At 44.5% G+C, this 27372-nt stretch overlaps 2 protein-coding genes and 1 long non-coding RNA gene across 5 annotated transcripts in view; 2 read left to right on the top strand and 1 right to left on the bottom strand.

Annotated features, from left to right (window-relative positions):
* The window catches only part of GNAL (G protein subunit alpha L), a 138149-nt gene that overhangs the window by 108933 nt on the left and 1844 nt on the right, over positions 1-27372 (top strand). For all 3 annotated transcript variants that reach the window (XM_046024399.1, XM_046024401.1, XM_046024400.1), the window contains 6 exons: positions 16451-16505; positions 17884-17957; positions 18498-18556; positions 19117-19237; positions 21730-21860; positions 23891-23958. In XM_046024399.1, coding sequence (XP_045880355.1) covers positions 16451-16505; positions 17884-17957; positions 18498-18556; positions 19117-19237; positions 21730-21860; positions 23891-23958 — 508 coding nt within the window. The remainder of the gene's footprint in view (positions 1-16450; positions 16506-17883; positions 17958-18497; positions 18557-19116; positions 19238-21729; positions 21861-23890; positions 23959-27372) is intronic.
* Positions 7706-10397, top strand: CHMP1B (charged multivesicular body protein 1B). The gene has a single exon (XM_046024415.1). The coding sequence runs from the start codon at positions 7817-7819 to the stop codon at positions 8414-8416; it is 600 nt and encodes a 199-aa protein (XP_045880371.1). The 5' UTR covers positions 7706-7816; the 3' UTR covers positions 8417-10397.
* LOC123953952 lies at positions 13355-16465 on the bottom strand. The gene is made up of 3 exons (XR_006820998.1): positions 16330-16465; positions 15438-15517; positions 13355-13528 (listed from the first exon to the last, which is right to left on the bottom strand). It is a non-coding gene; the product is annotated as an uncharacterized LOC123953952 (long non-coding RNA).

Raw genomic sequence — 27372 nt, 5'->3', positions numbered from 1 at the left:
AGGTGAAATTCATGTAGCTTTGAATTCTCCTTTAACCCCTAAACTGCTCAAAAAAAATTTTATTTTCTTTTTCCTACAGTAGTTAGATTCACTATTAAGTATTGTTTTCCAGATGTTAATCTTGGCTGGGACTTACTATATTTAGGACATGATTAATCATGTCCTGAGGCAGCCTGGTGGTTCCTAGAAAGGAAGCCACATGTTGAATTTGTCAGGAAGACTCAGCTGGCACCTCAGTGCCCCGATTGGGCAGAACCTTCCAGGAGAAGAAGCGCTGGGAGGAATAAATACCCCTGCTTTCTGGAACATTACACAAACATCACGTTTGCAGATACTTACCTACCGTCCCTGAACGGTGAACTCGGTAAATATTTATGGGATATAGGCATGAGCTGGAGGATTCTAGCCCAACCCCATCAAAGATGAAAGGACAAGAATGCAGATCCATTATGCTTCAGTTGAGGTCTCTTCCTTCCAGTGACTTGAGTTCAAAACCATTTTGAGGTTAACACTTTATTTATTTTTAAAAGAGGCAAGGTTTCTTTTTTTTTTTTAAAGATTTTATTTACTTCTTTGAAAGAGAGAGACAGCATGAAAGAGAGAGCGAGTACACGAGCAGGCAAGAGGGGTTAGGGGAGAGAAGCGGACGCCCTGCTGAGCAGGAAGCCCCATGTGGGGCTCGATCCCAGAACCCCAGGATCATGACCTGAACTGAAGGCAGATGCCCAACCAACTGAGCCACCCAGGCGCCCCATGACGTTAACACTTAAATATATATTTTTAATATATTTTATATTATATATATTTATATTTATTATATTTAATATATGTTGAATTTATATATAATTAAAAATATTTTATCATATAAATATATATACATTAATATAAATATATATTTATATATAAATATATAAAATACATATAAATAAATAATATATAAATGTATAAATATGATATAAATAAAATATTTTTAAAATATAATACATATATATATATATCGATCTTTGACCTCCTTTTAAGCCACCAGTATTCACTGTCTCAGAGAAAACTGAATCCTGCCATATTACATTATAGAAGTATAGACGTGACAAGAAATACTCTGCTTTGTTATAAAGCTTTTTACATTCTATATAGAAGGGTTAAAAATGAATTATTTGGGGCACCTGGGTGGTACAGTCGGTCAAGGGTCTGACTCTTGGTTTCATCTCAGGTTATGATCTCCAGGTCCTGGGACCAAGCCCCCGCCTCAGACCCCACGCTCAGCAAGGAGTCTGCTTGGGTCTCTCTCTCCTTCACCCTCTTCAGCTCTCACTCATGCACTCTCTCTAAAAAATCAATAAATCTTTAAATAAATAAATAATAAATAGATAGTTTCTAGTAGGGCTCACTGAATTAAGCTATATTTGGTTTCTAAAATGGTGTTGCTTCTTAAGCTGAAGACGCCAGCTGAATTTAACAGATGTTTATGTGTGCCTTTAATTGCTTTAATTTGGTTTCATTGCCTTCTTCCTTGACTACAAGGGATGACCAGGCTTAGTCTTGCATAGACACTAATGGCCAATGACTCCTTCCTTTTTATATGTATAGTGGGGGTTAAACTAGAATTGAAAGGACTCTAAATGGTTCTCAGAATATGCAGTTGTTAGAACTAGTACTGTCTGCCCTGTGGCCATGGGTATTCTAAGTCACTTGACTTAAGCATAATTTAACTGTGACTTGCATGCTGTGTCTCGTGGCAGGTCAGACGCAGCATTAATTAGGAATAGGAGTGCGTCTGCTGCACACACTTGTTCCCAGGAGCAGCAGCAAGACCCTACCACCACCACCATCTCCCAGGACCCTGTCCAAACTAGCTCTGGGGAACCTCCCAGCTTCCGATGATCTGATTTCATGATATATATACAAGGTGCACCGAGAGGAGGACAAGAGCAGGTTTTCATATGCAGTGAAATTTGCTGCCTAGTATGCACATGAACAATTTTTTAACTCGCAGGTTGTAAGTCTAATGTACAAGTTTTTTTAAAAAAAAGTTACGTGGGAACAGCCAGCTTGCTGTTTCCCAGAGTGGCCTGGACAAGCCGGTGTGCAGTCCTACTCATTTGCTCCAGATCAGTAGTTGTGAAATTGCTCTCCATCCAGAACTGTGGCTTCAGGATGCCCCACCAATGTCCCATTAGACAGTCAGGCAGCAGGAGATATCGCCATGTGTTTCTCTGCAGGGAAATAAGCTTTTCTTAAAAAGAAGAATAAAGTAGCATAATGAAGATTTCTGGTGAAAAATGGGAACAGTGATTAGAAAGAGGAATGCATCGCTCATCTCACAGACAAAAAATATTTCAGGTTTTTGTTTTCCTTCTGTAATTTCATTTTTACTCAAATTTTTCTCTCCCTCTGAGGCAGGAACCCCATCAAAGAAGTAGATTTTCTTTCTACAGAGTGTTCTGTAAATGGAGGATTCACATAGAAATAGACACAGTCTGCCTTCTCTTTTTTGCTTAATCTACTCCACATGTTCCTGTGAGATCTGCAAACATCCATCACCAGTTGCTGGCAAAAGGACAATTTAGATAAGACACATTTTCTCTTAGTAAATTTTACAGTGAATCTATACAGATTGTTTCAGAGATTTTTTTTAAATGAAATTTTGCAGTGTATACCATTTTGGTCTGGGGTTTTTTTGCTCAAATTAAGTTTCTAAGATTTATTCATGTGTTGATTATGGTTATAGCTATTTACTTTCATTTACTACATAATATTCAATTATGAAACTCTACAATTTATTTTTCTGTTCTGTTCATGCACAGCTGAGTTGTTTCCAGGTTTGGGCTATAACAAATAATGATGCCCTGAACATTTCGTTTCGTAACCCAGTATACGTGTGCGAAATTTTTCCTAGGGCAGATAATAGATATGGAATTGGTGCTCATAGGAGATTCATAGTTTAACTTTATTAGAGAATGCTAATTTTTCCCCAATGATTGTATCTACTGACACCCTCACTAGTAGTGTGTGAAAGTCTTTGTTGCTTCACACCTTTGTCAAAACACATTATGTCTGAATTATTCTGAGGGTTTTTTTTTTTAACTTGGTAGTTTTGAACAGTCCTTCCTGAAGGTGCCAAGGCCTGATGTAGGCATTATTGCTCACTGTTAGATCATGGTTTTATATGATGCCTTTCCAGCTTTATAAATGATGAAATGATGCCCAGTGAGGTCTGGGTCACACAAATGATCACACAGCTTTGCCCAGAACAGAAAAGAGCCCGGTGCCCAATGTCCAGTCAGCACCACATTGCATACGGCTCCCACCGCTTTCCTATTGCTGCTTTACTTGGGAAAGTCCAAAACCGTCTTAAAGTAAGACTGAACTAAAGACAGTCTAACAAAACCCAAGCAGGCAAAGTCATGTTTAAAGACTACTTAAAAAAAAGAAGAAGAAGAATGACTACCATTGATTTTTCCTAAATCCAGATCTTTCTTTGTTACAAGGAGAACTAGGAAGGCATATGGAGCACACACCCCTCCCTGCCAGTTCTATGAACATCTAGAACAAGGTGACCATTGCTTTGCTCAGCACCAAAAGAAATCAGGGACTGTCCTCAAAGGGCCAGGAGTATCTAGATTTAATTTTCAGCCTGTCATCAAATTGGTAAGTTATTCAGTGTAGAGAAGGAACAGGAGAATCCCTGTGTTAGTACAATGGTAGATACCAAATGAGACCATCAGGACATAGGAATTCGGATACTCCTAAGAGTGTTAATTTCCCACATCACCATGAGAGCTAATAACCCAGACATCACCAGCCAGCATGCACAACAATGTGGAAGCCCACTCGAGTTCAGCTTCTCTGTTTCCAACTCTTTCCTGGTCTCATCTCACAAACCTTGACATCATGTTAACATAGTTGAGGTACAATGACTTTGCAGTTTCCCAAGGTTTGAGGACTCTTGAAGTTTAAATTGTAACTGTGTTCCGAAATAAAAGAGTGATAGATATAAATGTAATATATACAGTGATACCATAAGTATGTAATATAGTCCTCGAAATGGTCACCAAGTGGGTATATATCCAATGCTGTTTTCTTTGGATGCATTCATACATTCAGCAGAAATTTATGAAGCATCTGTGTGCCCCAGAGGTTGATCAGTATCAGGGGTGAAGTCTGACTTAAGAACCAAAAGTCACCATGGAAAGATCTAAAGGAACAGACTGCTACTGAGCAAATCAAAATATATACATAGGTACAAATTATGGTGAGTGAGGAGGAGTTCTAAAAGAGAATTCAAGGCACAACATTTCAAAACCATGGGAAGACGACCTGTGAGAAGTCAGCAATCATTTAACACACACAATAAAATTATTTTTCATGTATATTTAGTTCCTTCATTTATTTTGGAATGTATTTAGATTGAACACGTGACTCTTTTCCAGTGAAACCAAGCCATAGGTCCTGCTTAAATATCTCATGTATTAGTTCAAAGGAAGAAAGAAAAAATAGGCCATAGAAGCTAAATTGAAACATTATTTTTCTTGCTCATTTTACGATAAAAATAATTAACTGGTTTGACTCACAGCTTTCTGGAAATGTCTTTACTCTAATCAAAATTTTCTTACAGTCCCTAAGAAGGAAGTTTCTACTTTGGCTCTGGGTGTTATAAGGTGGTATTATTAATGCAGAAGTTCTGACTAGTCCCAGGATGGTAAACTGTATACAGAGGGTCCCAGATTTAATGATATTTCAACTACAACTTTTCAGCTTTACAATGGTGTGGAACCAATACGTATTCAGTAGAAACCATACTTGGAATTTGGATCTTATCCCAGGTTAGCGATGCACAGTGAGCTCCTCTCCAGAAGGCCTGGGCAGAAGCAGTGACAAGCTCCCAGACAGCCACATGATCACAAGGATAGCACTCTCAGAACCATTCTACACCCATACAGCCCTTGTGTTCGCTGCTTTCAGTACAGTGCTCAATTCCATGAGATAGTCAATGCTGGATCATAAAATGGGCTTTGTGTTAGATGATTTGGCCCAACTGTAGACTAATGGGAGTGTTCTGAGCATGTTTAAGGTGGGCAAGGTTCAGCTATGAGGTTCAATAGGTTAAGTGTATTAAATGCATTTTCAAATTATATTTTCAACGTACAGTGGGTTTATTGAGATGTAGTATACCGTAAATCAAGGAGGGTCTGTATTCTTTCTTTGCACCATGAAATGAGTCCAGAACATTCTCATGTGCAGTCAGAATTGCCACAGGACCAAAGTTGCCTTTGAAAATCTTTCATAAACTCAAAATAATCTCCCCTTTGCTAGCTATGAAAGAAAGCATGCTAGTCAGAAACAGACCCTGAAGGTTTTCACCCTTGATGGGAAGTAAAGAATGAAGAACTTAGTGACAGAATGTAGGTATAGAGAAGGGAGTTGTCCATGATTATTCCTAAAAATGTGGCTTGAACAACTGCAGGGACAGAGGTGCCATTTAAGAAGTAGGATGAATGGGTTTGGGGGTTTAGGACTTGCAGTTCAGTCCATTGAAGGAGTTGCCAAACAGTCAGTTTGGCTCCTAAAATTCTCCAGTGGCAGGAGACAGTTGGGGATACCGGAACACGGAAGGAAACTTCGCTCTAGAAGTGTAGAAGTGAGAGTGTTAACTATAGATCACACTGAAACAATGGAGTTGGCTGGTATTCATAGGGGAGAAAAGAGGATGGTGCCTGAGGACTGCTACTCCTGAGCTCAGAAGGAAAAGGAAGAGCACTGGCCAAAGGCAAGTCTGGCCTCTTCCGTGTTCCTGGCTGTCCTGAATCTGAAAATACGGCTTCTGGAACTCCACCCCAGCCCAGAGAGGAGCTGGGCCATCCATCAATAACTGTACCATCAGGGCATGTCAGTTCCTTTTATCACCTGACTTAGGTCACGTGAACCTTGAAGTCAATGTGATTCGCTGTCTTCTCAAAAGAACAGCTAAGTCACCAGCTTCTTTTAAGCCAAAGATGGTTAGTCTTTTATTCTTGTTAACCGATTGGACTCCGCCTTGTTTTATTACTGGTCTCACTCTCTCCGCAGAATCTTATTTCTAACGCTTAGCAGGTGTGTGGTCTCGGGCCTGTTGCTTTGCTCTCTGTGCTGCAGTTTCCTGACCAGTAAATCCGCGGTGTTCGTAGCATCCACCCCACTGGGTTTTCATAATACAGTAGGTGCCCTCACACCCATAGGCCCTGAATCAGGAATTATGCCCTGTGTGCTAGGGCAGAGACACAGGGTACAGGGGCGGCCCAGAGGAGGGGGCTCCTGGGAGGCTTCATGGAGAAGGTGGCTTTGGAGAAAGGGCAGGATCTCAATAGGCAGAGATGCATGCTGTGTAACGCCAGGCAGCAGGGACTAAGTATACATAGAGAGAGGAGCATCGAGTGTACCTTACTGTCCACACTGGTCAAATGACACAAATGATCCTAGACTTCCATGCTTCCGTCTGGTTTGACTGGCACATAGGGGAAGGAAAGGAAAGAAGGTGGGGGACCCAGTAAGCCTCCTAGAGAAGTTTAGCGTTTATGCCCAGGTTTTGGAGCAAGTGAGCCATATAATCAGCACCGTGTTTTCAGAAGATGCAAGGGGCACCAGCACTCCTTTACTCTGCGGTTCAAGACTGCTGGCAAGTTACCACAGGAAACTGAAAGGGATGGTCGGCGAGACACTGGATGAAAATTTTCTCTAAACAGAATTAGCTCTCAGTATTCATTTTCAGCCTGGCTCCTTAGGGCAGGTTTGGCCTTCTTGTGTTTTGTTATTGTGTGTACCTGAAGAATCTTTCAAGGAAAAAAAACAAAACTATAGCACACACTGATGCCGCTTGAAAGCCTGCGTTTTTAAAGTGACAGTTTGATGTATCCCAGAGGGGGTGGGTCCCAACACTTCATCATTCTTTGCCTTCATGATTTAAAATGACAGTGTAGCCTGTCAAGCTTAACTGTGAGTGAAGTTCCTTGGATATTTATAAAACATCAAATAGATAGAATTGTGTCAGCAAAAGATGGGTCCTTTTATGACTAAACCACAGAAGGATTTTTGGATGATCGTTGCTGGCGACACATCTCTACGCAGAACTGAGAGCTGCGGGAAGGATATGGTGATCCACGGTTGTGAAGGAATTTTCATCCCTTGCCGTAAAAAGAGTATCCAAATGCTCCAAGCAAGTCAATGATGCAACTTCTGTTTTGTTTTGTCGATGATTTATTGATCCACGGCTTCAGGGTCCCTGAGAAAGTGGCAGTTACCCATGCAAATAAAGAAAGCATTAGTCTGCAAACCTAGTTGATGCTTTGCTGCTTTTCAACCCTTTTACCAGATACCTTAAGGCCTGCCAGGCTGGAGTTCAGAGATTTTTTTACTCGTAGTTCTAGACACTGCCTAGATGGATGCTTCGATGGATATATTCCCAGGTGTGCGTGGACACTAGTTTTTGTGAATTTACTAATGTATAAATACTTTCAAAACTGGGCTTAGAGAGCGAGCGCCCTAATTGACAACCACAGTGTCCGGAGCGACCGGACCCACGTCTGCGTCGTCCGGTCCGAGCCCCGCCTCCGGGGACATCTGCAGGCTCTCTGGTCGCCTAGGCCCCTCCCCTGACCCCGCCCCGCGTCCCGCAGGCCCCACCCCGGCGCCGGGCTCTAACGTCACCGTCTGCGCCGCGCGCGGCAGAAACAGGAAGTGGGACCAAAACAAAGGAGCGGCGGCCAGGAGCGGATCTGCCCTTTTTCTCCCTCTTCCGAGCTCATTTTGGCCCTGGCCACCGACCTTAAGGAACTGTCCAACTATGTCCAACATGGAGAAACACCTGTTCAACCTAAAGTTCGCCGCCAAAGAACTCAGCAGGAGTGCCAAAAAATGCGACAAGGAGGAAAAGGCCGAAAAGGCCAAGATTAAAAAGGCCATTCAGAAGGGCAACATGGAAGTGGCGAGGATACACGCCGAAAATGCCATTCGCCAGAAGAACCAGGCGGTGAATTTCTTGAGAATGAGTGCGCGGGTCGATGCGGTGGCTGCCAGAGTCCAGACGGCGGTGACGATGGGCAAGGTGACCAAGTCGATGGCCGGTGTGGTTAAGTCGATGGATGCGACGTTGAAGACTATGAATCTGGAGAAGATCTCTGCTCTGATGGACAAATTTGAGCACCAGTTTGAGACGCTGGACGTCCAGACGCAGCAAATGGAAGACACGATGAGCAGCACGACTACGCTGACCACTCCCCAGAACCAAGTGGATATGCTGCTCCAGGAAATGGCAGACGAGGCTGGCCTAGACCTCAACATGGAGCTGCCGCAGGGGCAGACCGGCTCCGTAGGCACTAGCGTGGCTTCCGCCGAGCAGGATGAACTGTCCCAGAGACTGGCCCGCCTGCGGGATCAGGTGTGACGACAGAACCCATTCTGAGGTTTCCTGACCGTAGCCACCTTCTCAAATGCTCTGTATATTAGTGAGATATTATACAGTAGAAACTGAACATGCAAGAATGCTGAAATGCTCTTTACTTAAGATGCTTCTACCTTTGGGTTTACAGTGCTCTCCAGATACACTAAGAAATTCCAGGCTTCCTCCATCTTAACTGGATTTTAAAGTTCCGTATAGCTTGTGATGTGTATTTTTATAGCTGCCTCTTAACAGAACTAGTGAATTTGGTGTGTATGAATCTTTCTCAAAAATTTGGTCAAAACTGTTGTTCCGTGTATTCCGTTTTCTGCCTGAATTTATCAAAGTTGAACTTTTTTTTTAATCTAGTGTAATTGGTAATATCTAGAATTGACAGGTGGTGCATAAAAATTACAGAGAGGAGAATGATTACTTAGATTGATTACAGGGCTATCAATACGTCATTCAACTTAACGGACACTGCTATTTCTGTATATATTTTCTTCTTTGCCATCACATCCAGACTACCGTTCTATTGATCAGTTCTGGTAACTTATACTAAAATTATGGTAGGGCATTCTGCGTAATATTTCTTGCTGTTTATGTTCCACAAATTTTCTGTGTGGTAGTTCTCCTTTTATAACTGGAAAAAGTGCCACATAATTTCATTTATTATGAGAAAAATCTGTTGGCTCATTTATATTTTCCTTTACTAAAGAGTTTTTCCAGAAGACACAGTTGAACATGACAGTTTCAAATGAACATCTTGAACACATTTTTAGTTCTTTTTCTATTTCAACACTTTAATTAGACTTGTCATAAAGTATGTTAATTAGCATGGCGGTCATATGACTCTGACATTGCCAAAGAACTGTTGATTGGTTTGAGAAAACCCTGGGGTGGTGTGTTTGTAGGTTTTCTTTAATTATTAATAACCAAAAATAGATATAAAATTAGAACTGCTTTTTAAGTTCTAATTATTTGCATTTTTTATTTTCTTTTAAAGCAACAACTTGTTGAGAAGAACCTTAGAAATAGAAGTTGGATGTTTTATTTAGCCATGCAAAAAACAAATATACGTGCAGCCAGCTGGAAGTCTGGAAAGAAGGCAATATGCAGAATAGGACAGCAGGGTTGACCCTCCAAGCCTAGAGCCCATCTGTGCTGCCTTTCGTCTTTCTCGAACAGCAGTGTGTATTCTCTGGCTGCATGGTAAAGCCCGTAGCCACCACTTTCTCATAGCCTCCAAACATGGAGGCTTTGCCTGGGCAAGTAGATTAATCTAACTCAAATACTTCAGAATGTTTCAAATTCCCCCTTTTCCTTCACTGGTAGATTTCCCCATAAAAGAATTACAGTGTTTTGGAAGGTAACTTAGAGGGACTCTTCCAAGGCCTTTGAAAGATTCATGACCAAATTAGTCACCATTATGTTTTCCAGTATGAATGAGTGTATTAAGAAAAAAAAAAAATGAACAGGTATATGCAGATGAGGGTGACCCTCATATTTAAGTGTCTTTATAACTGACTGGGTGTTGTTCCGAAGTTTTCTGTAAGGGACACCTGTCGATTGTCCTCCCTGTACCTTCTTTCTAGAACTCTCCCCTTTTGGTGTCTCTTCCCATCCACATGGTTGCACAAAAGCAGCTATGTGAGTATAGCATGAGTTGTAACCCCTCTTTAGACTGGAAAAAATAATTACAACTTAAAATATAGCTAGTATTCAATCCTTTGGTAAATTAAAGACCCTTTTATAGTACAAATATTCCCAGCAAAATTAATATATTTTGTGAGATTAAACAATGCTTGTATATGCCTGAACTTTCTTAAAATATGTTCATTTCAAACTATATGAATGTACATTTTTATGAACCATAAATATTTTCAAAAACATACCAGGCCCATGAATTATTTCCTCACTTTTGCAGTTGATGAAATGCTGAAATGTAAGCCACAGAAGTTTGTCAAATAAATCAGTTTAAATTGCATGTTATTGCATGTGAGTGTGCATCCTGTTTGAAAAACTATTTAAAGAAAAAAATTCAGAGGTAGATTTGGTTCAGAAAGTGTGGTATCTTTCCAAAGTCCCCATTACCACCTTCATTTCTGTTTTGTTAACATGGAATGTCCGTGTATATTTCCAGAAACCCTAGCTATTAATTCTTTACTATAATAGTTTTGTCATGGCAACAAGATTCTTCCCCTCATCTTGAAACTAACCTGGGCTTAAAAAAAAAAAAGAAGAAAAGAAGAGAAACTGACCTGGACTGATGATAGATAAAATTTATAAAAGGCTCAAATCAAACATACCAAGGATATAGTTAATGTTCCATACAGCCACTAGTACAATTTTTACTCTTACTTCTTTTTTATTTTCTGCTTTCACATGCACAGTTTTCACATGAATTTGGGATATAGTTTTATGAACTATTTATTTTAGTTCAGATGATAACATGTGCCATTGGAAAAATCTTACTAAAGCTGTTTCTTCTGGAAGTGTTAATGCGTATGTGTGCCCTTCAGATAGAGGTGTGCTATGAGTCTTGTACACTGCGTTGCCTGCCCTGTGTCCTTAATTTGGCAAAGAGCCACCTAAAATAAGCACCAGTCTGAAAACCTGATTAACTGAACATGGTCTCAAGTTAGCCAAACAAATCTCACATCATAAAGCAGATGCTTCCTCTGTAATATGTACACCATTCTCTAGGAGGCATTTCTATAGCCAAAATCCAAAGCTCAAGACCTTCAATACTATTGACAAAAATCTACAAGCCAGTGGACGTTGAATAAACCGATGAATAACCACCTGTAATTTTTTTTTTAATCAACTGACGCATTAGTAAAAACCTCGTTTACCCAGGTTTGTTTTTCTACGACTAGATGGTAAAACAACCTCAGTCTTTGTCACAATTACTGGGCCTGGTGTGGTACCCAGCTCAGCTCGCTCCTAGTCATGTCCCTGGTGTGAAGGCATAGCTCCCTTGGGCTCTTACCACGATGATGCCTAGAGCTCTCTAATGACAACGTACACAGTGGGTTAAGGGCTGCAGTGGGCACTCAGCCAGCGCGCTGTTGTGTCTCCTTCAAAGCACTGTGTCCTTTTTCTTCAGAGCATTTCCCCAAATTGAAATGTTTGCTCCTGGTCTTCCAGGTTTATACACCGTCCCTCCCTCTTGGATAGTAGCAAAACAAACAATTCAGCAGTTTTTATTCAGGATGACTGAACACAGTAAAAGATTTAGACTAAAATATATCAGATGTTGACTATCTGGGGCTTCTTTCTAGAGGAAAAAAAAAAGGCACACTTCTGCCTTAAACAGTCCTCAGGAGTTAGGCAGATAAACCATACACGTAAAGAGAAAAATGAACATGAGCATATACAAATGTTACAAAGCCATCAAGATGAACTTTTAAGATTAGTGCACTTGACACACATGCCATATTTTATACCTTGGCTTTGAAAAAGGGAGTAAGTCACAGTATAAGGCAGGAGCCCACGCTAATCAAATCATGAACATGAACTACACAGAGAAGAGAATCGGTGTCGCTAGTGGTTAGAACTGGCTTCTTGCAGGAGGTAGGGTTGAATCTGGGGAAAAAGAAGTAGGAATTGCACGAAGATCAGAGAGGCCCAGAGCCAAATGGGGATTTGAAAAGAGAGGAGGGTTTGTTCGATGTCAAGACATAAAAAGTGAAAAGAGTGAAGAGGTTGGCCAGTTGGAAAGGGCTTGGAGGCCAGGTTGAAAATACGAACTTTACCCCGAGGGAAGGGAACAGGAGCTTGAGTCATCAGAAGCTGTATCATCCAGGTGAAGCGAGGTAGAGCCTAGAGCAGGGTGGCAGGAAAAACAGAGGAAAGGTGTTCTGCAAACTTCAATGTGCACAGGGTTCCCTGAGTCGCCAGGGAAACTGCAGCTCAGAGCCACCTGGGGATATGGCTCAGCTGTAAATCCCCATCCCCAAGGTCTGCAGGTGCTGCTGCTGCTGCTGCCGTGGTCCTGGTCTGAGCACCTACCCCCTTCTAAGTAGCACGGATCTTAACCTGCCACAAGCACAGCAGAAATGCTTGGTACTTCGTCACTGCAGGGATAATGTTTTTCTCCTCTACAGTAGTTTTATATCATGTGCATTAGCATCAGGAAGTAAATTTCAGTAACACACTGAGAGAAGTTTCTTACTAACCTTAGACAGAGTTTCAACTTGCTACATTTTCACAAACAATCGTGGATGTTTTTTAATTACGTTTAGTTGATGCTTTTTCTCAGATCTCATCGTTTAAAGGTATTTAACAGAATGGTTTTCATCTTTTCGTGATCCCTGGTCCCTCCTCATGATCAACTCCCTGGTTATAAGAAGTCTGTGACTTTTGAGTCATTTTAGTGGGGTAGAGACAGCAGGTGAGAAATAATGAATGCTGTTTTGTGCCAGTTATCAAGCAGAGGGGGATCTAAATGACAAGAATGAAAATGTTTCTACAAATATGACTATCCTCAGCTGTAGCGGGAAGTAATGGGGGAAAAAATCAAAGTAAATTGCTTTTTAACTACTTTTTTATAGAGTCCATATCACTATGGTGATTTTTTATAGTTACAGCTTGGTATTATCTTGCAACTCTATATCTAGTGTGAGTGAACCCTCTGGACGTTTGATTCTTTAATCTGGTTAATTTTTCCACTAAGGGCAGTGGCATATTTAAGAAGATAATTTTGCTAACTCTTTAAAATGTAGCCCTACAAAATTTAGAACACCCTTTTAAAACTCATCTCTCTATAGATACTATCTTAGGAGCTCCAATTTGAAGTACTTCTAAAACATGCTGGAAAATGCACCGAGTGAACCAAAGACTAAGGCGAAAAGCTGGCAGAAATCTACTACTATCGATTCTCTTTCATTTCTTTATGCCTTAGAGGGTCTTTCAAAGAACTGGGGGACACATTCACATTCAGAGGGGAGTTTTCACATTTTATTACCATTGCACACATTTAAAATGCATGAACTCACAATACCATTCAGTATCAATAACGATGCAGAAGGGACCCTTGGAAATGTTCATCGATGCCTCTTGGGTCTCGCTTAGATCATTAAGTATCAGAGCCGGAAGGAACTTTGAATATCCATCCTGGAGATTAGGGATGGGAACAAACGACATCTTCGCCTTTGTCATTGGCATCTCTGAACCTCTTATTTTTTTTTCCATTTTATTTATTTTTTCAGCGTAACAGTATTCATTCTTTTTGCACAACACCCAGTGCTCCATGCAAAACGTGCCCTCCCCATTACCCACCACCTGTTCCCTCAACCTCCCACCCCTGACCCTTCAAAACCCTCAGGTTGTTTTTCAGAGTCCATAGTCTCTTATGGTTCGCCTCCCCTTCCAAAATTTTTTTTTTTAATAAACATATAATGTATTTTTATCCCCAGGGGTACAGGTCTGTGAATCGTGAACCTCTTATTTTTAATAGTGTTCTGTGAGATACTCCCACCGCTTCCTTTGGAAGGCAGTCTCTAATCACATCTATCAAGAACTTTTGATGTGTTTTTTTCACCACATTTCACTGTTTCTACTTGTACTAGTTATTACCATCTGAATCAATTCACCTCCTACCTCCACCCTGCTTGCATCCTGTTTGAAATTGGTTGCTTCCTAAACTCTAACTATAGCCGAGGGTTCCATATTTAGTTTAATTTTCTAGCCCCGTTATTCAGAGATGATTGGTTTCTGTATCGCATGTTCAGTATTATAGGTCTCCTGCCAAGAGGACAGACCATCTCCGAATCAAATTCGTGTAGCCCACGCTGTGTAAGGGAAGCAGCTTATCTCCCCACCGGACCCACCTGGTTGTCTGGGTTCTAGACCAGAGCCCCTTTCCAGGAGCTGAAAACTCTCTCACTCCGTCACAAGAGTCTTTGTGCCCCTTTCCTGCTAGATGGTCAGGAACTCACTGTGTACTTCGGAGGTGCTCTCCACTCCGCCAAACTGAAGGCCAGGAACGACTGAGCCAAACTACACCATGGCTCTCCAACCAGGCCTCAAGCAAGCCGGACCCTCTCTGGGGCCTCCCATGTTTCCCCCAGCTCCCAGGTTGTCTGCACTCTGTCCAAACTCCTCCCCCTTGAGAACGAGCTTTGTCCCCAACCAGTTCACCCCCATTCTGGTAGGCACACAGCAGCACCTACCGGGGCTTGCGGTAGCCGCTGGAGAGGCCCCAGGCAGATTATGGTCCCTTTGGCCTCTCTGCAGCCTTGCCACCCAGCCATCCTTCTGCAGTCCTTCTCCAGAAAATGACTCTCTAACAACTCCCAGGGCGGGCGGTGCCATCGCATACCCGCCCACCACCACCATAGCTGAAATGACCTCATTCCTGATGCTGTCCTCCTGCTGCTTCCTGTCTCTGACAGGAAATCCCTACCACCGGCAGACCCCCTCTTGCTTCTTCCAACATTCTGCTTGTGGCTTACCTGCGCCAGAAGTCACCTCTATTGCAGCTCTATGGGAGGCCTTGGCTGTGGAGCTGCTGGCCCTTGTGCACAAGGGTGCGTAGGTGAAATGTCACCCGTCAAAATGTCACCCCAGCACCAGGCCACCATCCTGGACCACTGGGGGCTCTCGTTAGCTCTCCAGGAGGAAGGAGATACAATGGCCAAGGGAATTAGGTGATCTTAATGTCTTTGGCCTCCCTGTTTCCCATGCTGGAAGCATCTCATGGGCCTGCCATGCAGGCTGGTGGAGGGTGCATGTGGAGATGGGAAGGTGACACCTGTTGTGCACTGTGCAAATGCCCACAAGCATTAGAGCATTAGAGGAAGGCCCATCATCACTTGACTTCAGTAAAGGAACCCAAACCATACTGAATTGGACAGGCAAGGAAGTCAGCCATGTCCCTTTAGTCTGGGGCACATTTACTCTCCCCAGGGCTGGAGCCTCACCCCCGACCAGGAGCCCCTCAAACACCTCCCTCCCCTATATGCTCTCCTTCCCTTTGAAGCCCCTGCTGCCCCCTCTGTCTCCAGAAGTAGTTCTTGCTCACCAGGTGACTGGTCCCCATGTCCTCCTGTGTCTTGAAAATCTCCACAGTGTCCATTATGGGCTGGGCCTCTCAGCCACCTGCTACAGGAGGAGGAGGGGAGCAGACATTCATTCCACAAACAAAGATTCAGGGACCAGGCCTGTGCTAGGTGCTGGGGATACCCAGGTCAACAGGACGAAGACTTGTCCTGTGGTTCTTGCATCTTGGAGGAAGAAATAGATAATAAATGCAAAATAAACACATGTAAATCATGTCAGGCCACTGTAGGTGCCACGTCGAAAAATAAAGCAAGGTTGGGTGGAGACGGACCAGGCACCATTTTAGCTAAGACGGCCAGGGCGGCCTCTTGGTGAGGAGGGAGAGCACGCACCCATGAGGCCCCTTGCGGCCACATCTTCCACACACAGATATGACGTGATTTCCTTTCCCTTCACTCTCGTCTCCCTCCTTCCGTGTGTCCCTCCAGGTGCACACACCAGATGAAGCCTGGTGATGGGTGCACACGGGCACATGACTCTGGGACTTTATTAGGAACTCGTTACGCTGAAGGAACGTCTCTGAGCTCCCGTGTTGTATTTGCACTGCAACGTGGCCTTCTGCTACTAGCTTAGCCTCGAAAGAGACCCTGTGCCCCTTCCCAGTGTCTGAGTAGCCCCTCACCCCCAACTGTGGGTAAGAGGAAAGATGGAAAGCAGAGGTAAATAAAGAAAAAAGAAAAGAAAAAGGAAGGAAAGGAGGGAGGGAAGGAGATAGAGAGCGAGAGAGGAGGAAAGAAAGGGAGAGAGAAAAAAAGGAAGGAAGGGAGAAAGAAGGAAAGAAAGCAGAAAGAAAGAAAGGAAGAGAGAGAGGAATGAAGGAAAGAACAGAAAAAGAAAAGCAGAGCAGAACTTACCCCAGGTCCCCCGCTGGCTCCTGCCCTCCTGTGCTGCTGTGACTATCCCACCTCCTTGGCGCACTGCCCAGGAGAAAGCCACCCAAGAACACTTCTGAGCATGTGTTGGCTTTCTTTTCAGCTTCCTGGAGAGAATCGACAGTGTCAGTTTGGTGGACTACACACCCACAGACCAGGTAGGTGAGCTGGAGCCCACAGCCACCTGCTTGAACTTGGTGAGATTCGGGGACCCTCACTGTTAGTCACTGATTATCTGTAAATGGCTTAAGGCATGAAATCCGTAAAGCCGCCACTTCCTGCAGTTGTGTCCACTGTCCCCTGCACGTGCACGGGGTATAGTTACCATACCCTGTGATTCAGGCCCTGACTTAGCTCTCTAAAATTTACCAGATTTCTAAACTGCCAACATGGAAATAATCTTATTTGTGGAATAAGAACAGGCAGTTCCCAGTCCTCTTGGAGCTGTCCACAGAGAGCTCAACCTTTGCTTCTCTAACTTCGTCCCCTCTGCCCGTTGTGCTTTGAGCCCTGGCCTGGCTCACATATAGAGTTGTGACTCAGAGTGTGGGATGATAGCGCCCCGCAGCCCATTTGTAAGTAGCAGGAAGGAACCTTTTTTGCCCCGCCCCCCCAACCCTTGATCATCAGGCAACTGCAGAGACTCAATCACCCTGAAGTGCTCAGCTTAGGAGCCCCGCCCCCAGGCTCCTCTAGAGCTACTGAACTCCAAAGAAGCTGGGTGCTCCCTTCAAACTGCCCCTCTGAGACTCCCCCAAGGTCTGTGTCCCCCTGGAGGGCCTTGACTGGGGCCCCTCCTGGTGGCTCTCTCTTCTCTTCCTCCCTTGGAGGCCTGAGCTCCTGTCTCCCCTGAAATCCACCTCTCTGTGAGGCTGACCCCAGAGCTCAAAATTACCCCACAGAGCAATCAAACCCTTGATTTCTCACCCAAGCCGTGGCAGGCACCAGGAGCAGCCACAGAGTCCCATCAGGGTCTCTGTGTCAGCCGCACCTGTGACAGGATATCCTGGGACCCGCACAGAACCCATTTTTTTTTAATTCCCAAAGAAAATAAAAGTACAGCTCTTAAGTCTCTAAGACCAAACCAGTACATTAACTGTGACTTCCTGCTTGGGGGACAGCGGTGGGGGGGGGGGGGGTGACAGAACATTTATCTGACTTTTTAAGTATTATTGTCTCTCCCACATTTGGAAGAAATGGTTATTTGAAAAACTTGGGGAGTGCCTGGGTGGCTTAATCTTTAAACATCTGCCTTGGGCTCGGGTCATGATCCCAGAGGTCCTGGGATCGAGCCCCGCATCCGGCTCCCTGCTCAGTTGGAAGACTGCTTCTCCCTCTCCCACTCCCTTTGCCTCTGTTCCCTCTCTTGCTGTGTCTCTCTGTCAAATAAGTCAAATCTTTTTAAAAAAAAAAAAAAAAAGAAGGAAGAGAGAAAGAGAAAAGAAAAGAAAAACTTGGTTATTATGGTTGTGGTTGCGTTCAGGGCTTTCCTTCTGAAGAACAGTGATGCCACTTGGTTTGTCTTCTTGTTCTCAGGACCTTCTCAGATGCAGAGTCCTGACATCAGGGATTTTTGAGACTCGATTCCAAGTGGACAAAGTAAACTTTCAGTAAGTCATTGAGGACAGGCCTCCCAGAGATGGGTGCCAGATGCCAGACGCACCCCCTCCCCCTGCCCCCGGCTGCCTGCTGGGGCCCTAACAGGGTCAGGGAGTCCAGGCTTCCCCCCATGGGCCCTGGGACTCCAGTCATCCCAGATGTGCTTCACTGCCCTTCTGGATACGTCCATACAGACTCCATGGCCCTAAAGGGGAAGCGTAAGTTTAGGGCAGGGAGGAAGGTGGGAGCCATGGCCACCTGAGGTGAGGACACTCTAGCAGCGTTTGGGTCGGTCCAGAGCAGGGTGTCCCGTGCAGGCCGCCCTGAGAAAAGGGGCCCGAGCCAGCCAGGTGACTGCAGGGTGGGCACTGTACCCCCAGAAACAGCGGGGTGTGGACTCCCGGGCCCGGCAGGGGTGCAGAACCTCAGAGCGGGCCAAGCCATCTGCCACGGCCACACGGGGAGCAGGGCCATGGGCCGGGAGCCATGGCAGAGGAGAGACACAGAGGGAGTCTCGCCTCACGGGATTGTGTCCTTGTGTTCCTCCACAGCATGTTCGACGTGGGTGGCCAGAGGGACGAGAGAAGAAAATGGATCCAGTGCTTTAATGGTGATTGCTCTGCTTTCTCGAGACTAGAGATGGAGTCCCACACTCATTCCCGCTGCTGCCCTTAAGTAGCTTTGAATTTGATCCCTTACATGCCTTAAATGTGAATCTCATCAAGAATCGAAGCATCCAGGGGCACCTGGGTGGCTCAGTCGTTAAGCATCTGCCTTCGGCTCAGGTCATGATTCCAGGGTCCTAGGATCGAGCCCTGCACAGGGCTCCCTGCTCAGTGGAAACCTGCTTCTCCCTCTCCCACTCCCCCTGCTTCTGTTTCCTCTCTCACTGTGTCTCTCTCTGGCAAATAAATGAACAAAATCTTAAAAAAATAAAAATTTTTTAAAAAGGAATGGAAGCATCCCAGCTTCCCATTTCACTTCCCATTTCGCACGGGTTCCTACGGGTGTGTCACGGAAACCACCAGTTGGACACATGGTGCTTCTTTAAGCCTTTCTCATAATCACGGGGTGAAAACGAGGAGCAGTTGGACGCGGGCTTTGTCATGACCGCACAGTGGCTCTCTGTCTAACGGAGGCTCTTCCCTTTCTCTCTCTTCTCCCACGAAGACGTCACGGCTATCATTTACGTGGCGGCCTGCAGCAGCTATAACATGGTTATTCGGGAAGATAACAACACCAACAGGCTCCGTGAGTCCCTGGACCTCTTTGAAAGCATCTGGAACAACAGGTGATAAAAATCAGAAATTCAGTTGCACCTCTGGAAATGGCAAATGTTCCTTTGTGAAAAAGATACCACTCAGCTCACTTTCATTTTTATAACCCAGATATATTCATTCTTTCCATACTGATAAATCCAGAAGCATTAGCAGGACCTCTTTGGGTCCATCTTATGTATAGACACACTTAATAAGAGGAGTGTTCTTTGAGGACACTCCGATTTGTCAAGAAAATTTAAATATCTGCTTTGAAAGCTCAAGATCATATCTAGAGTTCAAAACTGGTTTTGTTTGGTTTTTGAAGTTTAGAAAGTACCACCCACACATCACTAGATCATCTCTAGAAGATCCCCTACAGGTCAGAAGCACAGCATAATCATGTTTGAAACTGCTACTGTTGGAAAGGGTCATTATTTTATTTATTTTTTTTAATATTTTATTTATTTGACAGAGAGAAACCATAAGTAGGCAGAGAGGCAGGCAGAGAGAGAGGAGGAAGCAGGCTCCCTGTGGAGCAGAGAGCCCGATGTGGGGCTTGATCCCAGGACCCTGGGATCATGACCTGAGCCGAAGGCAGAGGCTTTAACCCACTGAGCCACCCAGGCGCCCAAGGGTCATTATTTTAGAAGGGAATACCCACCAAATGCATACACACACACAATACATACAAAAATATTAAAAATCAAAAAAAAAATTTCAAAGTATCTTCTGAACTATTTAAGAAGAAATATCACCAAGGACGACAGGAAACATTAAGCTGAACTTGCAAAACATTTGGTGTATAAAGAAGTATTTCTCTATCAAAAGTGTTCAACAACTGTTCTCAGTGGTATAGTATTAAGATAATGAGAAAGAAAGTGTCAGGAAATACTGTATATACGGAAGAATACTTTGGAGTCATTAAAAATTTATATATATATCTATATATGTTATATATAATACATTATATTAATTAAACATATATATTTATATATGGCACTTGCTGGCATATATAATATATACATATATAATATATAAATATATGAATATAATATGTGAATACATTATATATATTTATATATACATAAATACACACAGTCACATGAGAAAATGAGCACAATATTGTTAAGTGAAAAAGCAGATTTAAAAATACCATGATCTTGTTTTTATAAATATGTCTGAGGATAGGAAAAAACTTAGAAGTAAAAGCATAACAGTTCTAATAGTTACCTCTAATAGTAATTATGTTTTATTTTTCCCTACGTATTAATTTTTCTATAACTAAACATTCATTTTTACCAGGATTCTTTACTTTATAGCAAGGAACAGTAAAACTATTTCCATTTGAAAGAAAAATGGATTGTGTTTCTACTTCATAGTAAGATTTCTGTGCACAAGGAATCAGCTTGATTCCTTGGAAATAATAGAATTTAGAAAAGCTTTGCTGATGCACGTACTGAGTTCATCTTGAGCTGTTCTCACTGTCTGTTTAATAAAAGGGAACCCATGGGCGCCTGGGTGGCTCAGCGGGTTAAGACTCTGCCTTCGGCTCAGGTCATGATCTCAGGGTCCTGGGATCGAGTCCCGCATCAGGGCTCTCTGCTTGGCAGGGAGCCTGCTTCCCCCTCTCTCTCTCTGCCTGCCTCTCTGCCTACTTGTGATCTCTCTGTGTCAAATAAATAAAATCTTTAAAATAAATAAATAGATAAATAAATAATAAAATAAAAGAGAACCTTCCCATCCTTCACTGTCCCTGTACCTGAGCCCCTCCTCCCCTTAGCTCGTCCACTGCTGAGGTCTTGACCGAAGTCTAACATCCTGCTCCACCTTTGGGGAACCTCAGCCTGCTCAGACTCAGCACAGGAAGAACCGAGCCAGCGACGAACTACGTTCTGTGTGATTAGCTAATGACTCATGTATTTCCTGGTTGTTAGTAACGCTCCAACGTCTCATTTTCCCACCATTTATTAGTAAACTGCACTGCAAAAATCCAGGTGTATTTATTCCATAAATAAACCTTAGCTTTGGTTCCAGTAAATTTACATTCCCAGTAAAGAAGAATTCAAAAATACTGAACTACGGGGTGCCTGGGTGGCTCAGTAGGTTAAAAGCCTCTGCCTTCAGGTCATGGTCTCAGGGTCCTGGGATGGAGTCCCGCATTGGGCTCTCTGCTTAGCAGGGAGCCTGCTTCCCCCATCTCCATGTCTGCCTGCCTCTCTGCCTACTAGTGATCTCTCTCTGTGTGTCAAATAAAAAAGTAAAATCTTAAAAAAAAAGAAAGAAAGAAAAGAAAATACGGAACTACTAAATCAACTCTCAGCATTTATTTATAATAAGGTTTACTTATTATAAGAATGTGTTGCTTGCAGCTGGAGTGGGGGTCCATGTGGTTGGTATACCAATTCTAATTCCTATACATATCAGGAAGATGGCAATGTGGCTCTTTTCAGCAAGTGACTCCTGTGTTACAGGTACTTTCACATACTAGCGGATGTCAACTTTGTATGTTTATTTCTCTTTTCAGGTGGTTACGGACCATTTCTATCATCTTGTTCTTGAACAAACAGGATATGCTGGCAGAAAAAGTCTTGGCAGGGAAATCAAAAATCGAAGATTATTTCCCAGAGTATGCAAATTATACTGTTCCTGAAGATGGTAAGATTTCAGAACTAGTTTTTCCTAAGGAACAGGATTGATTGATCAGTTGTAGTTGTGGTTTTTTTTAATACCCCTATTACTATAGTTCAAACAGTTTTGATGATTTTAGGGAATTCCAGTTAATTTGAATCAATCCTCTGGACTACTGCCCTACCTTAAAGTACTGGTATATTAAAATGTCCCATTTAGGATTCCATGTGTAAAAATGTCAAGGTTTGACTTTCCATTCAAACTGTGCAGTATGAGACAGGACACTTTGGAGCGTATGTCATTGGCTGAATTAAGTTCTGTCTCCTGGTGCCTTGGTTGGGTCTGTCGTGAATTGGGCGCTGTGTCAGCCCTTTACATCAACCTTGACCCTCACTGTAACCCTAGGAATAACGCTTTCTGTTATTGGCATGCTTTTCTATAGACGTGAGCTAAGAGAGGGTGTCATTTGTTCAAGGTCAGTCAGGTGAGCCTGCCAGGACAGGCAGCCTCTGAACCTTCATGTCCAAGACCACACTTTCAGCCACCACGTCTAACTCTCTTGTCCCCAGAGATGACTTTGGCCACCACCACCAGGGCGGGGACTCTGCTGGATTCAGCGACTGGGTGGGAGCCTATCAGTGCTAAATCCCAGAAGGCCCTGAGCGGGGCAGATCTTTCTCACTGCTGCTCCTCAGTTCATTTTGCTGCAAATAAATCCCTCTGGGCCCCCTTGTAAGAGGGATTTATTTGTGGCAAAATGATACCACTTCTTAAAAATTTGAACCCCCAACTAGATAAAGGAGAACAAAAGGGACTCTCCTAGAAACTCAGGGAAACTCAGGTAAGACGTGAAGAAAATCCATGGTGATCCTCGCCAGCCTGGGGGCCAGTCCCCTGCCTAAGAGAAGTCAGCAGAGCTGGGTGGACGTTGCCCTCTCAACCCTGGACTATGGCCTCCAGCAAGCTGGGCCTTCTTTCTTCTCCAGGTAGCCAGGCCCCCATGCCCCACACCCTGGACAGTCAACACTAAGGCATGCACTGTGACGTGTTCTTCCTTCTTTCCCTCTTCTCCATCTTGGTCCTGGCCCTCGTTTGCCTCTTCTCAGCTCTGGATCTGGTCAAGACGATGTCCTGCCCAGGCTCCCTTACACTGCTCACTCAACTTGCCAGAACATTCTCTGAATTTCTACCAAAATCTTTCTGAAACACAACCACAGCCCTACTTCTGATCCCTATCAACACGGACTTAATCTCACCACAAGCTGAGGCTAAACCTGGCCTGGCCAGGAAATATTACAAGCTGGGTTCCCCACCACAACCCTCCGTGGCTCCTGTGCTCCTCTCCCTGCCCCCTCCCCCCTCCCCTCAGGGGGGCCCGACCCAAGGCACCTGCCTGGGCCAAGCATGGCAGGTCTGCATGTCAAGCCTGACTCCACACCTATAGCCCTCCCCATCACCTGCTCCTGTGAGTAATGATGTAATCATAGTAGTTGCAACAGAGAAGGAAGAGAGTAACGCAAGCATGCAGTGAAGCCTAGATTCTAAGAAAGTAGATTTCAGGGGTCACAGCAAATATCAAATGATCCCATTGAACTTCAAATCTGCATGGGAGAATCAGGTCACTACAGCTGATTTCGTAGAAGGGATCCAAATGCCGGAGTCAGTGGTAGGAATAGCGAATGGGAGGTCTTCCCTAGAACAAGGCTAAGGAAACAGAATGCAGACCAGATGAGCACAACCACTGCTAAAACCACAGCCTCTGGAACCTTCTTTCTCACCAGAGCTCTGAAGGGGATGGCAGCTGTGGCGTTGGTCGGTGTCCAGTGGCACGCTTTCCTTTTACTTGAGTGGGAGTCCTCCCCTACCACCAAAAACAAAACTTTTATCAGAACTAAAGGAGAGGAATAAAGTGACATTTTAGCTTTTTGCCTTCCTGCAGGTGCCTGTTAGTGCTATGAGTCTGCGGCAGCCCAACTTTGTAGTTCCTCCTCTATTTTGCTAGAGTTGGATCTTTGTTTCATGCTATTTAAACTGAATTCCACTTGTCCTTTTCACAGCAACACCAGATGCAGGAGAAGATCCCAAGGTGACCCGGGCTAAGTTCTTTATCCGAGACCTGTTTTTGGTAAGCACTTTCATTCTTTGTCTTCCTACCGCTTTATTTATAGTGTTCTTTGCAATTTACATATTACCTACCCTTTCATGATCTCACTTAATCTCCCCCCAAATTATGAGAGATGAGGGGAGGTGTTGCTTCCTCTCACCACTGAGTGTACCGAGGTTCAGAGAGTTTGGGCTTCTCACCTCGGGTCACACAGCTGCCAAGCAAGACCAGGGAGCACTTCTCCCACTGTGCCCAAGGCACCAGGGAATGACACCAAGAGGAGCCAGACTGTGTTCCTTTGCATTTTCTAAAACGAAAGAGACCATTGACAGACCTCTCCCTTCATTCACCACTAAGAGGCTAATTCAGAAATGCAGACAAATTCCAGTATCTCTCTCTTTTTTTTAAACTTTTTATTTTGAGATGATTTCAAACTAACTTAAGAAGTAAAAGACTTCCCACACTGGTACCCCGAAACAAACAATACATTATATGTTAATAAAAAATTTTTTAAAAAGTAAAAGACTTATACAATTAACTCCTGGATACTCTTCACCCAAAGTGACCAATTGGTAAAATTTGGCTGCATTTGCTTTATTCATCTATCCGTCTGTCCGTCCATCCATCCACAGTCTCTTGAATAACGTGCAGCATGTAACTGCTGGGAGTTTTTACTAGCTTGAAAGTAGTAGATGCCACAACACCAAGGACATTTTCCCAGCAGTGGACACGTGGACCACGTGCTTCCCGAGAGGCAGGAGTCCTCCCATCTGCAGGGCTGGGGATGGGATCCTCCACATCGGACCCCGCCTGACCCAGGGGAACCTTTTTCTCTACCCTCTTCCCACCACAGCCCCTTTGGGTGGCCTTTGAGTGTGAAAGTAAAAAGAAGAAAATCGAGTCCCCAAAGTGCGTTCTGACACACAATGTTTCCCCAGAGGCTAAGAGGTAGCACGGGGAAGGGTCCTGCGGTGAGGGAGTCAGGGAGATGCCGTGTAAATCAAGTGAGACCGGTCTCTCCGTTGTCAGAACCTTGCAGTGCCCGTGTGCATGGCGAATCTCTTCAGGAAGGTGATTTGTTTGTAGGGTATCACGGACTCCCTTTTTGAGGAACATCTTGCAAGACCATAAAATAGACAGGCACATAGAGAGTGTCCCATAAAATGCTGTTCTGATGAGAACTGGAAGGTATCCAAGTGTGCACATTAGCCATGTAAAGGTTAGAAACAGGGCTCCCCCCACCCAAAATGAATGGCCGTGCCACCACCACTGGGAGGTCGCACAGAAATCTTTTCTTCTCTAATGATGGACATAGTCTGGCTCGTGTACAGTTTGCAAGCCAGGGAAATAAAAGCCTAGGGGATTACTGACACTTTTTTTTTTTTTATGGTGGAATTTGCCTGGTCAGTGAGTCATCCGATGAGTTTTGAGTTGGGAGCCCTGACCTCAGACTTCGAAGGAAGCAGGGCAGGCTACAGACATGGTTGTTGATCTGTATTGAATCTAGACAGAGCAGGGGAAGGCATAATGAGAAGAGCCCCTCTGTGAGACCGGGCCACACACAGGCCAAGCACATGTCCAAGCACACACACATGTCCTCCCGTGAGTAAGACACTGGCCACCAGGAAGCTTGTCCCAGTCAGGGTCACTTCCTCCCACAATGGGGAGGCCCAAATCATCTCCCCATGGGAGGAACTCAGAATGGAGGGATCCAGGAGCCAGGAGGGAGAGAGGGCTGAGTGGTCAGCCCCCAGTGTTCCCCTTGTCATCTTCAGGTGGTCCAGTCCCTCAGACTGGAAACCACTCACAAGCCCACCATGCCCAGACTTGGGTTGGAGGGGCCCCCAGGGCAGGCAGCACCAAACCTTTTAGAGCAGAAGGTTTCAAAGGCAGAGCGTGAGGTCGGTACCCTGTACCCTGAGTCTTGATGCTCTGGCATCTGGTAGAAGCCTGTTTGTTTTAACTGGGGCTTCTCATCCTGGTATTTTATGAGCTCCCCTCCGTTTTACCCTGAACATCATCTCCCGCCAGTCAGGCAGAGTCTGGAATGGCCCAGCTCTCCTTGACAAGCTCATTTCTGTCATTTAAAAGGAAAAGGTTTAGAAATGCTAGGAAATGGTTAGAGATAAGCAGACTGCAGCACGCTCTGGAGTGGCTCTGGCTTACGTTCTGTCCCCAGGCAGGGACAAGCCATCCCATCAGTACAGAAGGAAGCCTGTTTCTTACCCACTGCGTGCTTCCTCCCCAGGTGCCCGTCCCTCCCCCAGTGCTGTAGGGCTCCCTCTACCTAACCCACACATTTCAGGGTCCATCGGTCTTGTAAAAGTTGTAATTGCTCAAGAGAAGCCTGACTATTGCTAAAAATAAGTCCTCCCAGAAGGACTTTCATAACCTGAGGAACATCGTTAGACAGCTGGGCAGGGGGTCTCAGCTTCTCTCCAACAGCTGATTCCCAAGATGCTTTGCAGGAAGAGGGGTTGGGTTGGTGGGGAGCGACAAGGATGATGTGCAGGGATCCCTGTGGGCACCTATGGAGAGAGCTCCACGTGACCTCTGTGTTCCCCAGCTGGGGTGGCCATAGCAAAGCACCACAGAATGGGAGCTCGCCCAACATTTATTTTTTGCCACTTCTGGAGGTTAGAAGTTGAGATCAGAGGGTCAACAGGATTGGTTTCTCCTGAGGCCTGGCTCCTTGGCTTATAGATGTTCACCTTCTCGCTGTGTCTTCACATGGTGTCTCCACATGGCCTTTCCTCTGTGAGTGAGTGTCCCAATCTGCTCTCTTCCTATGAGTATACCCGTTTTATGGGATTAGGGCCCGCCCACATGACCACTGTTTAACTTAAATTACTTCTTTAAAAAGAGTTCCTGTCTTCAAATAGTCACACTCAGAGATGCTGGGGGTTAGGACGTCAGCATATGAATTGGTGTGGGGAGGACACAGTTCAGCCCATGACAGGCTCTCTCCACATGCGCCCACTTAGTTTCTCAGTGCACTGGGCATGTCACCCCACAATGTCCTTGTGAATCATGACCAGTCATGCTTTTTCTCCTCTGGGAGAAAAGCGATGAACCTCCCACAGAACCTCCCACTGCTCATCAGGGAACACCCCCAGGAAACACTCAAGTTCTAGGTGGAGGAGGAGGCAGCGTGACCAATGTGCGATCCACCTGGAACCACTAGTCATCTGTGGATATTTAAACTTAATCAAATTTAATGAAAAAATCCATCTCTGTTGTATCAGCTAGTAATAGTGGCTCCCGTACTGACAAGGCGAATAGAGAATATTTCCATTATGCAGAAAGTTCTGTTTAATAGTGCTAGTTTAGGACTGACCTTCGTTTCTGGAAAATTCTACCCTGATTTCTCTCAGTGGCCATCTTTTAAAGGTGTCTCCTATCTCAACCGAACCCTAAGCTTCTGTGGACAGAGGT

The sequence above is a fragment of the Meles meles genome, chromosome 12, assembly GCF_922984935.1.
Source record: "Meles meles chromosome 12, mMelMel3.1 paternal haplotype, whole genome shotgun sequence".
NCBI classification, from domain to species: domain Eukaryota; kingdom Metazoa; phylum Chordata; class Mammalia; order Carnivora; family Mustelidae; genus Meles; species Meles meles.
The sequence above is the reverse complement of the archived record's forward strand: the minus strand, read 5'-3'. Positions and strand labels throughout refer to the sequence as shown.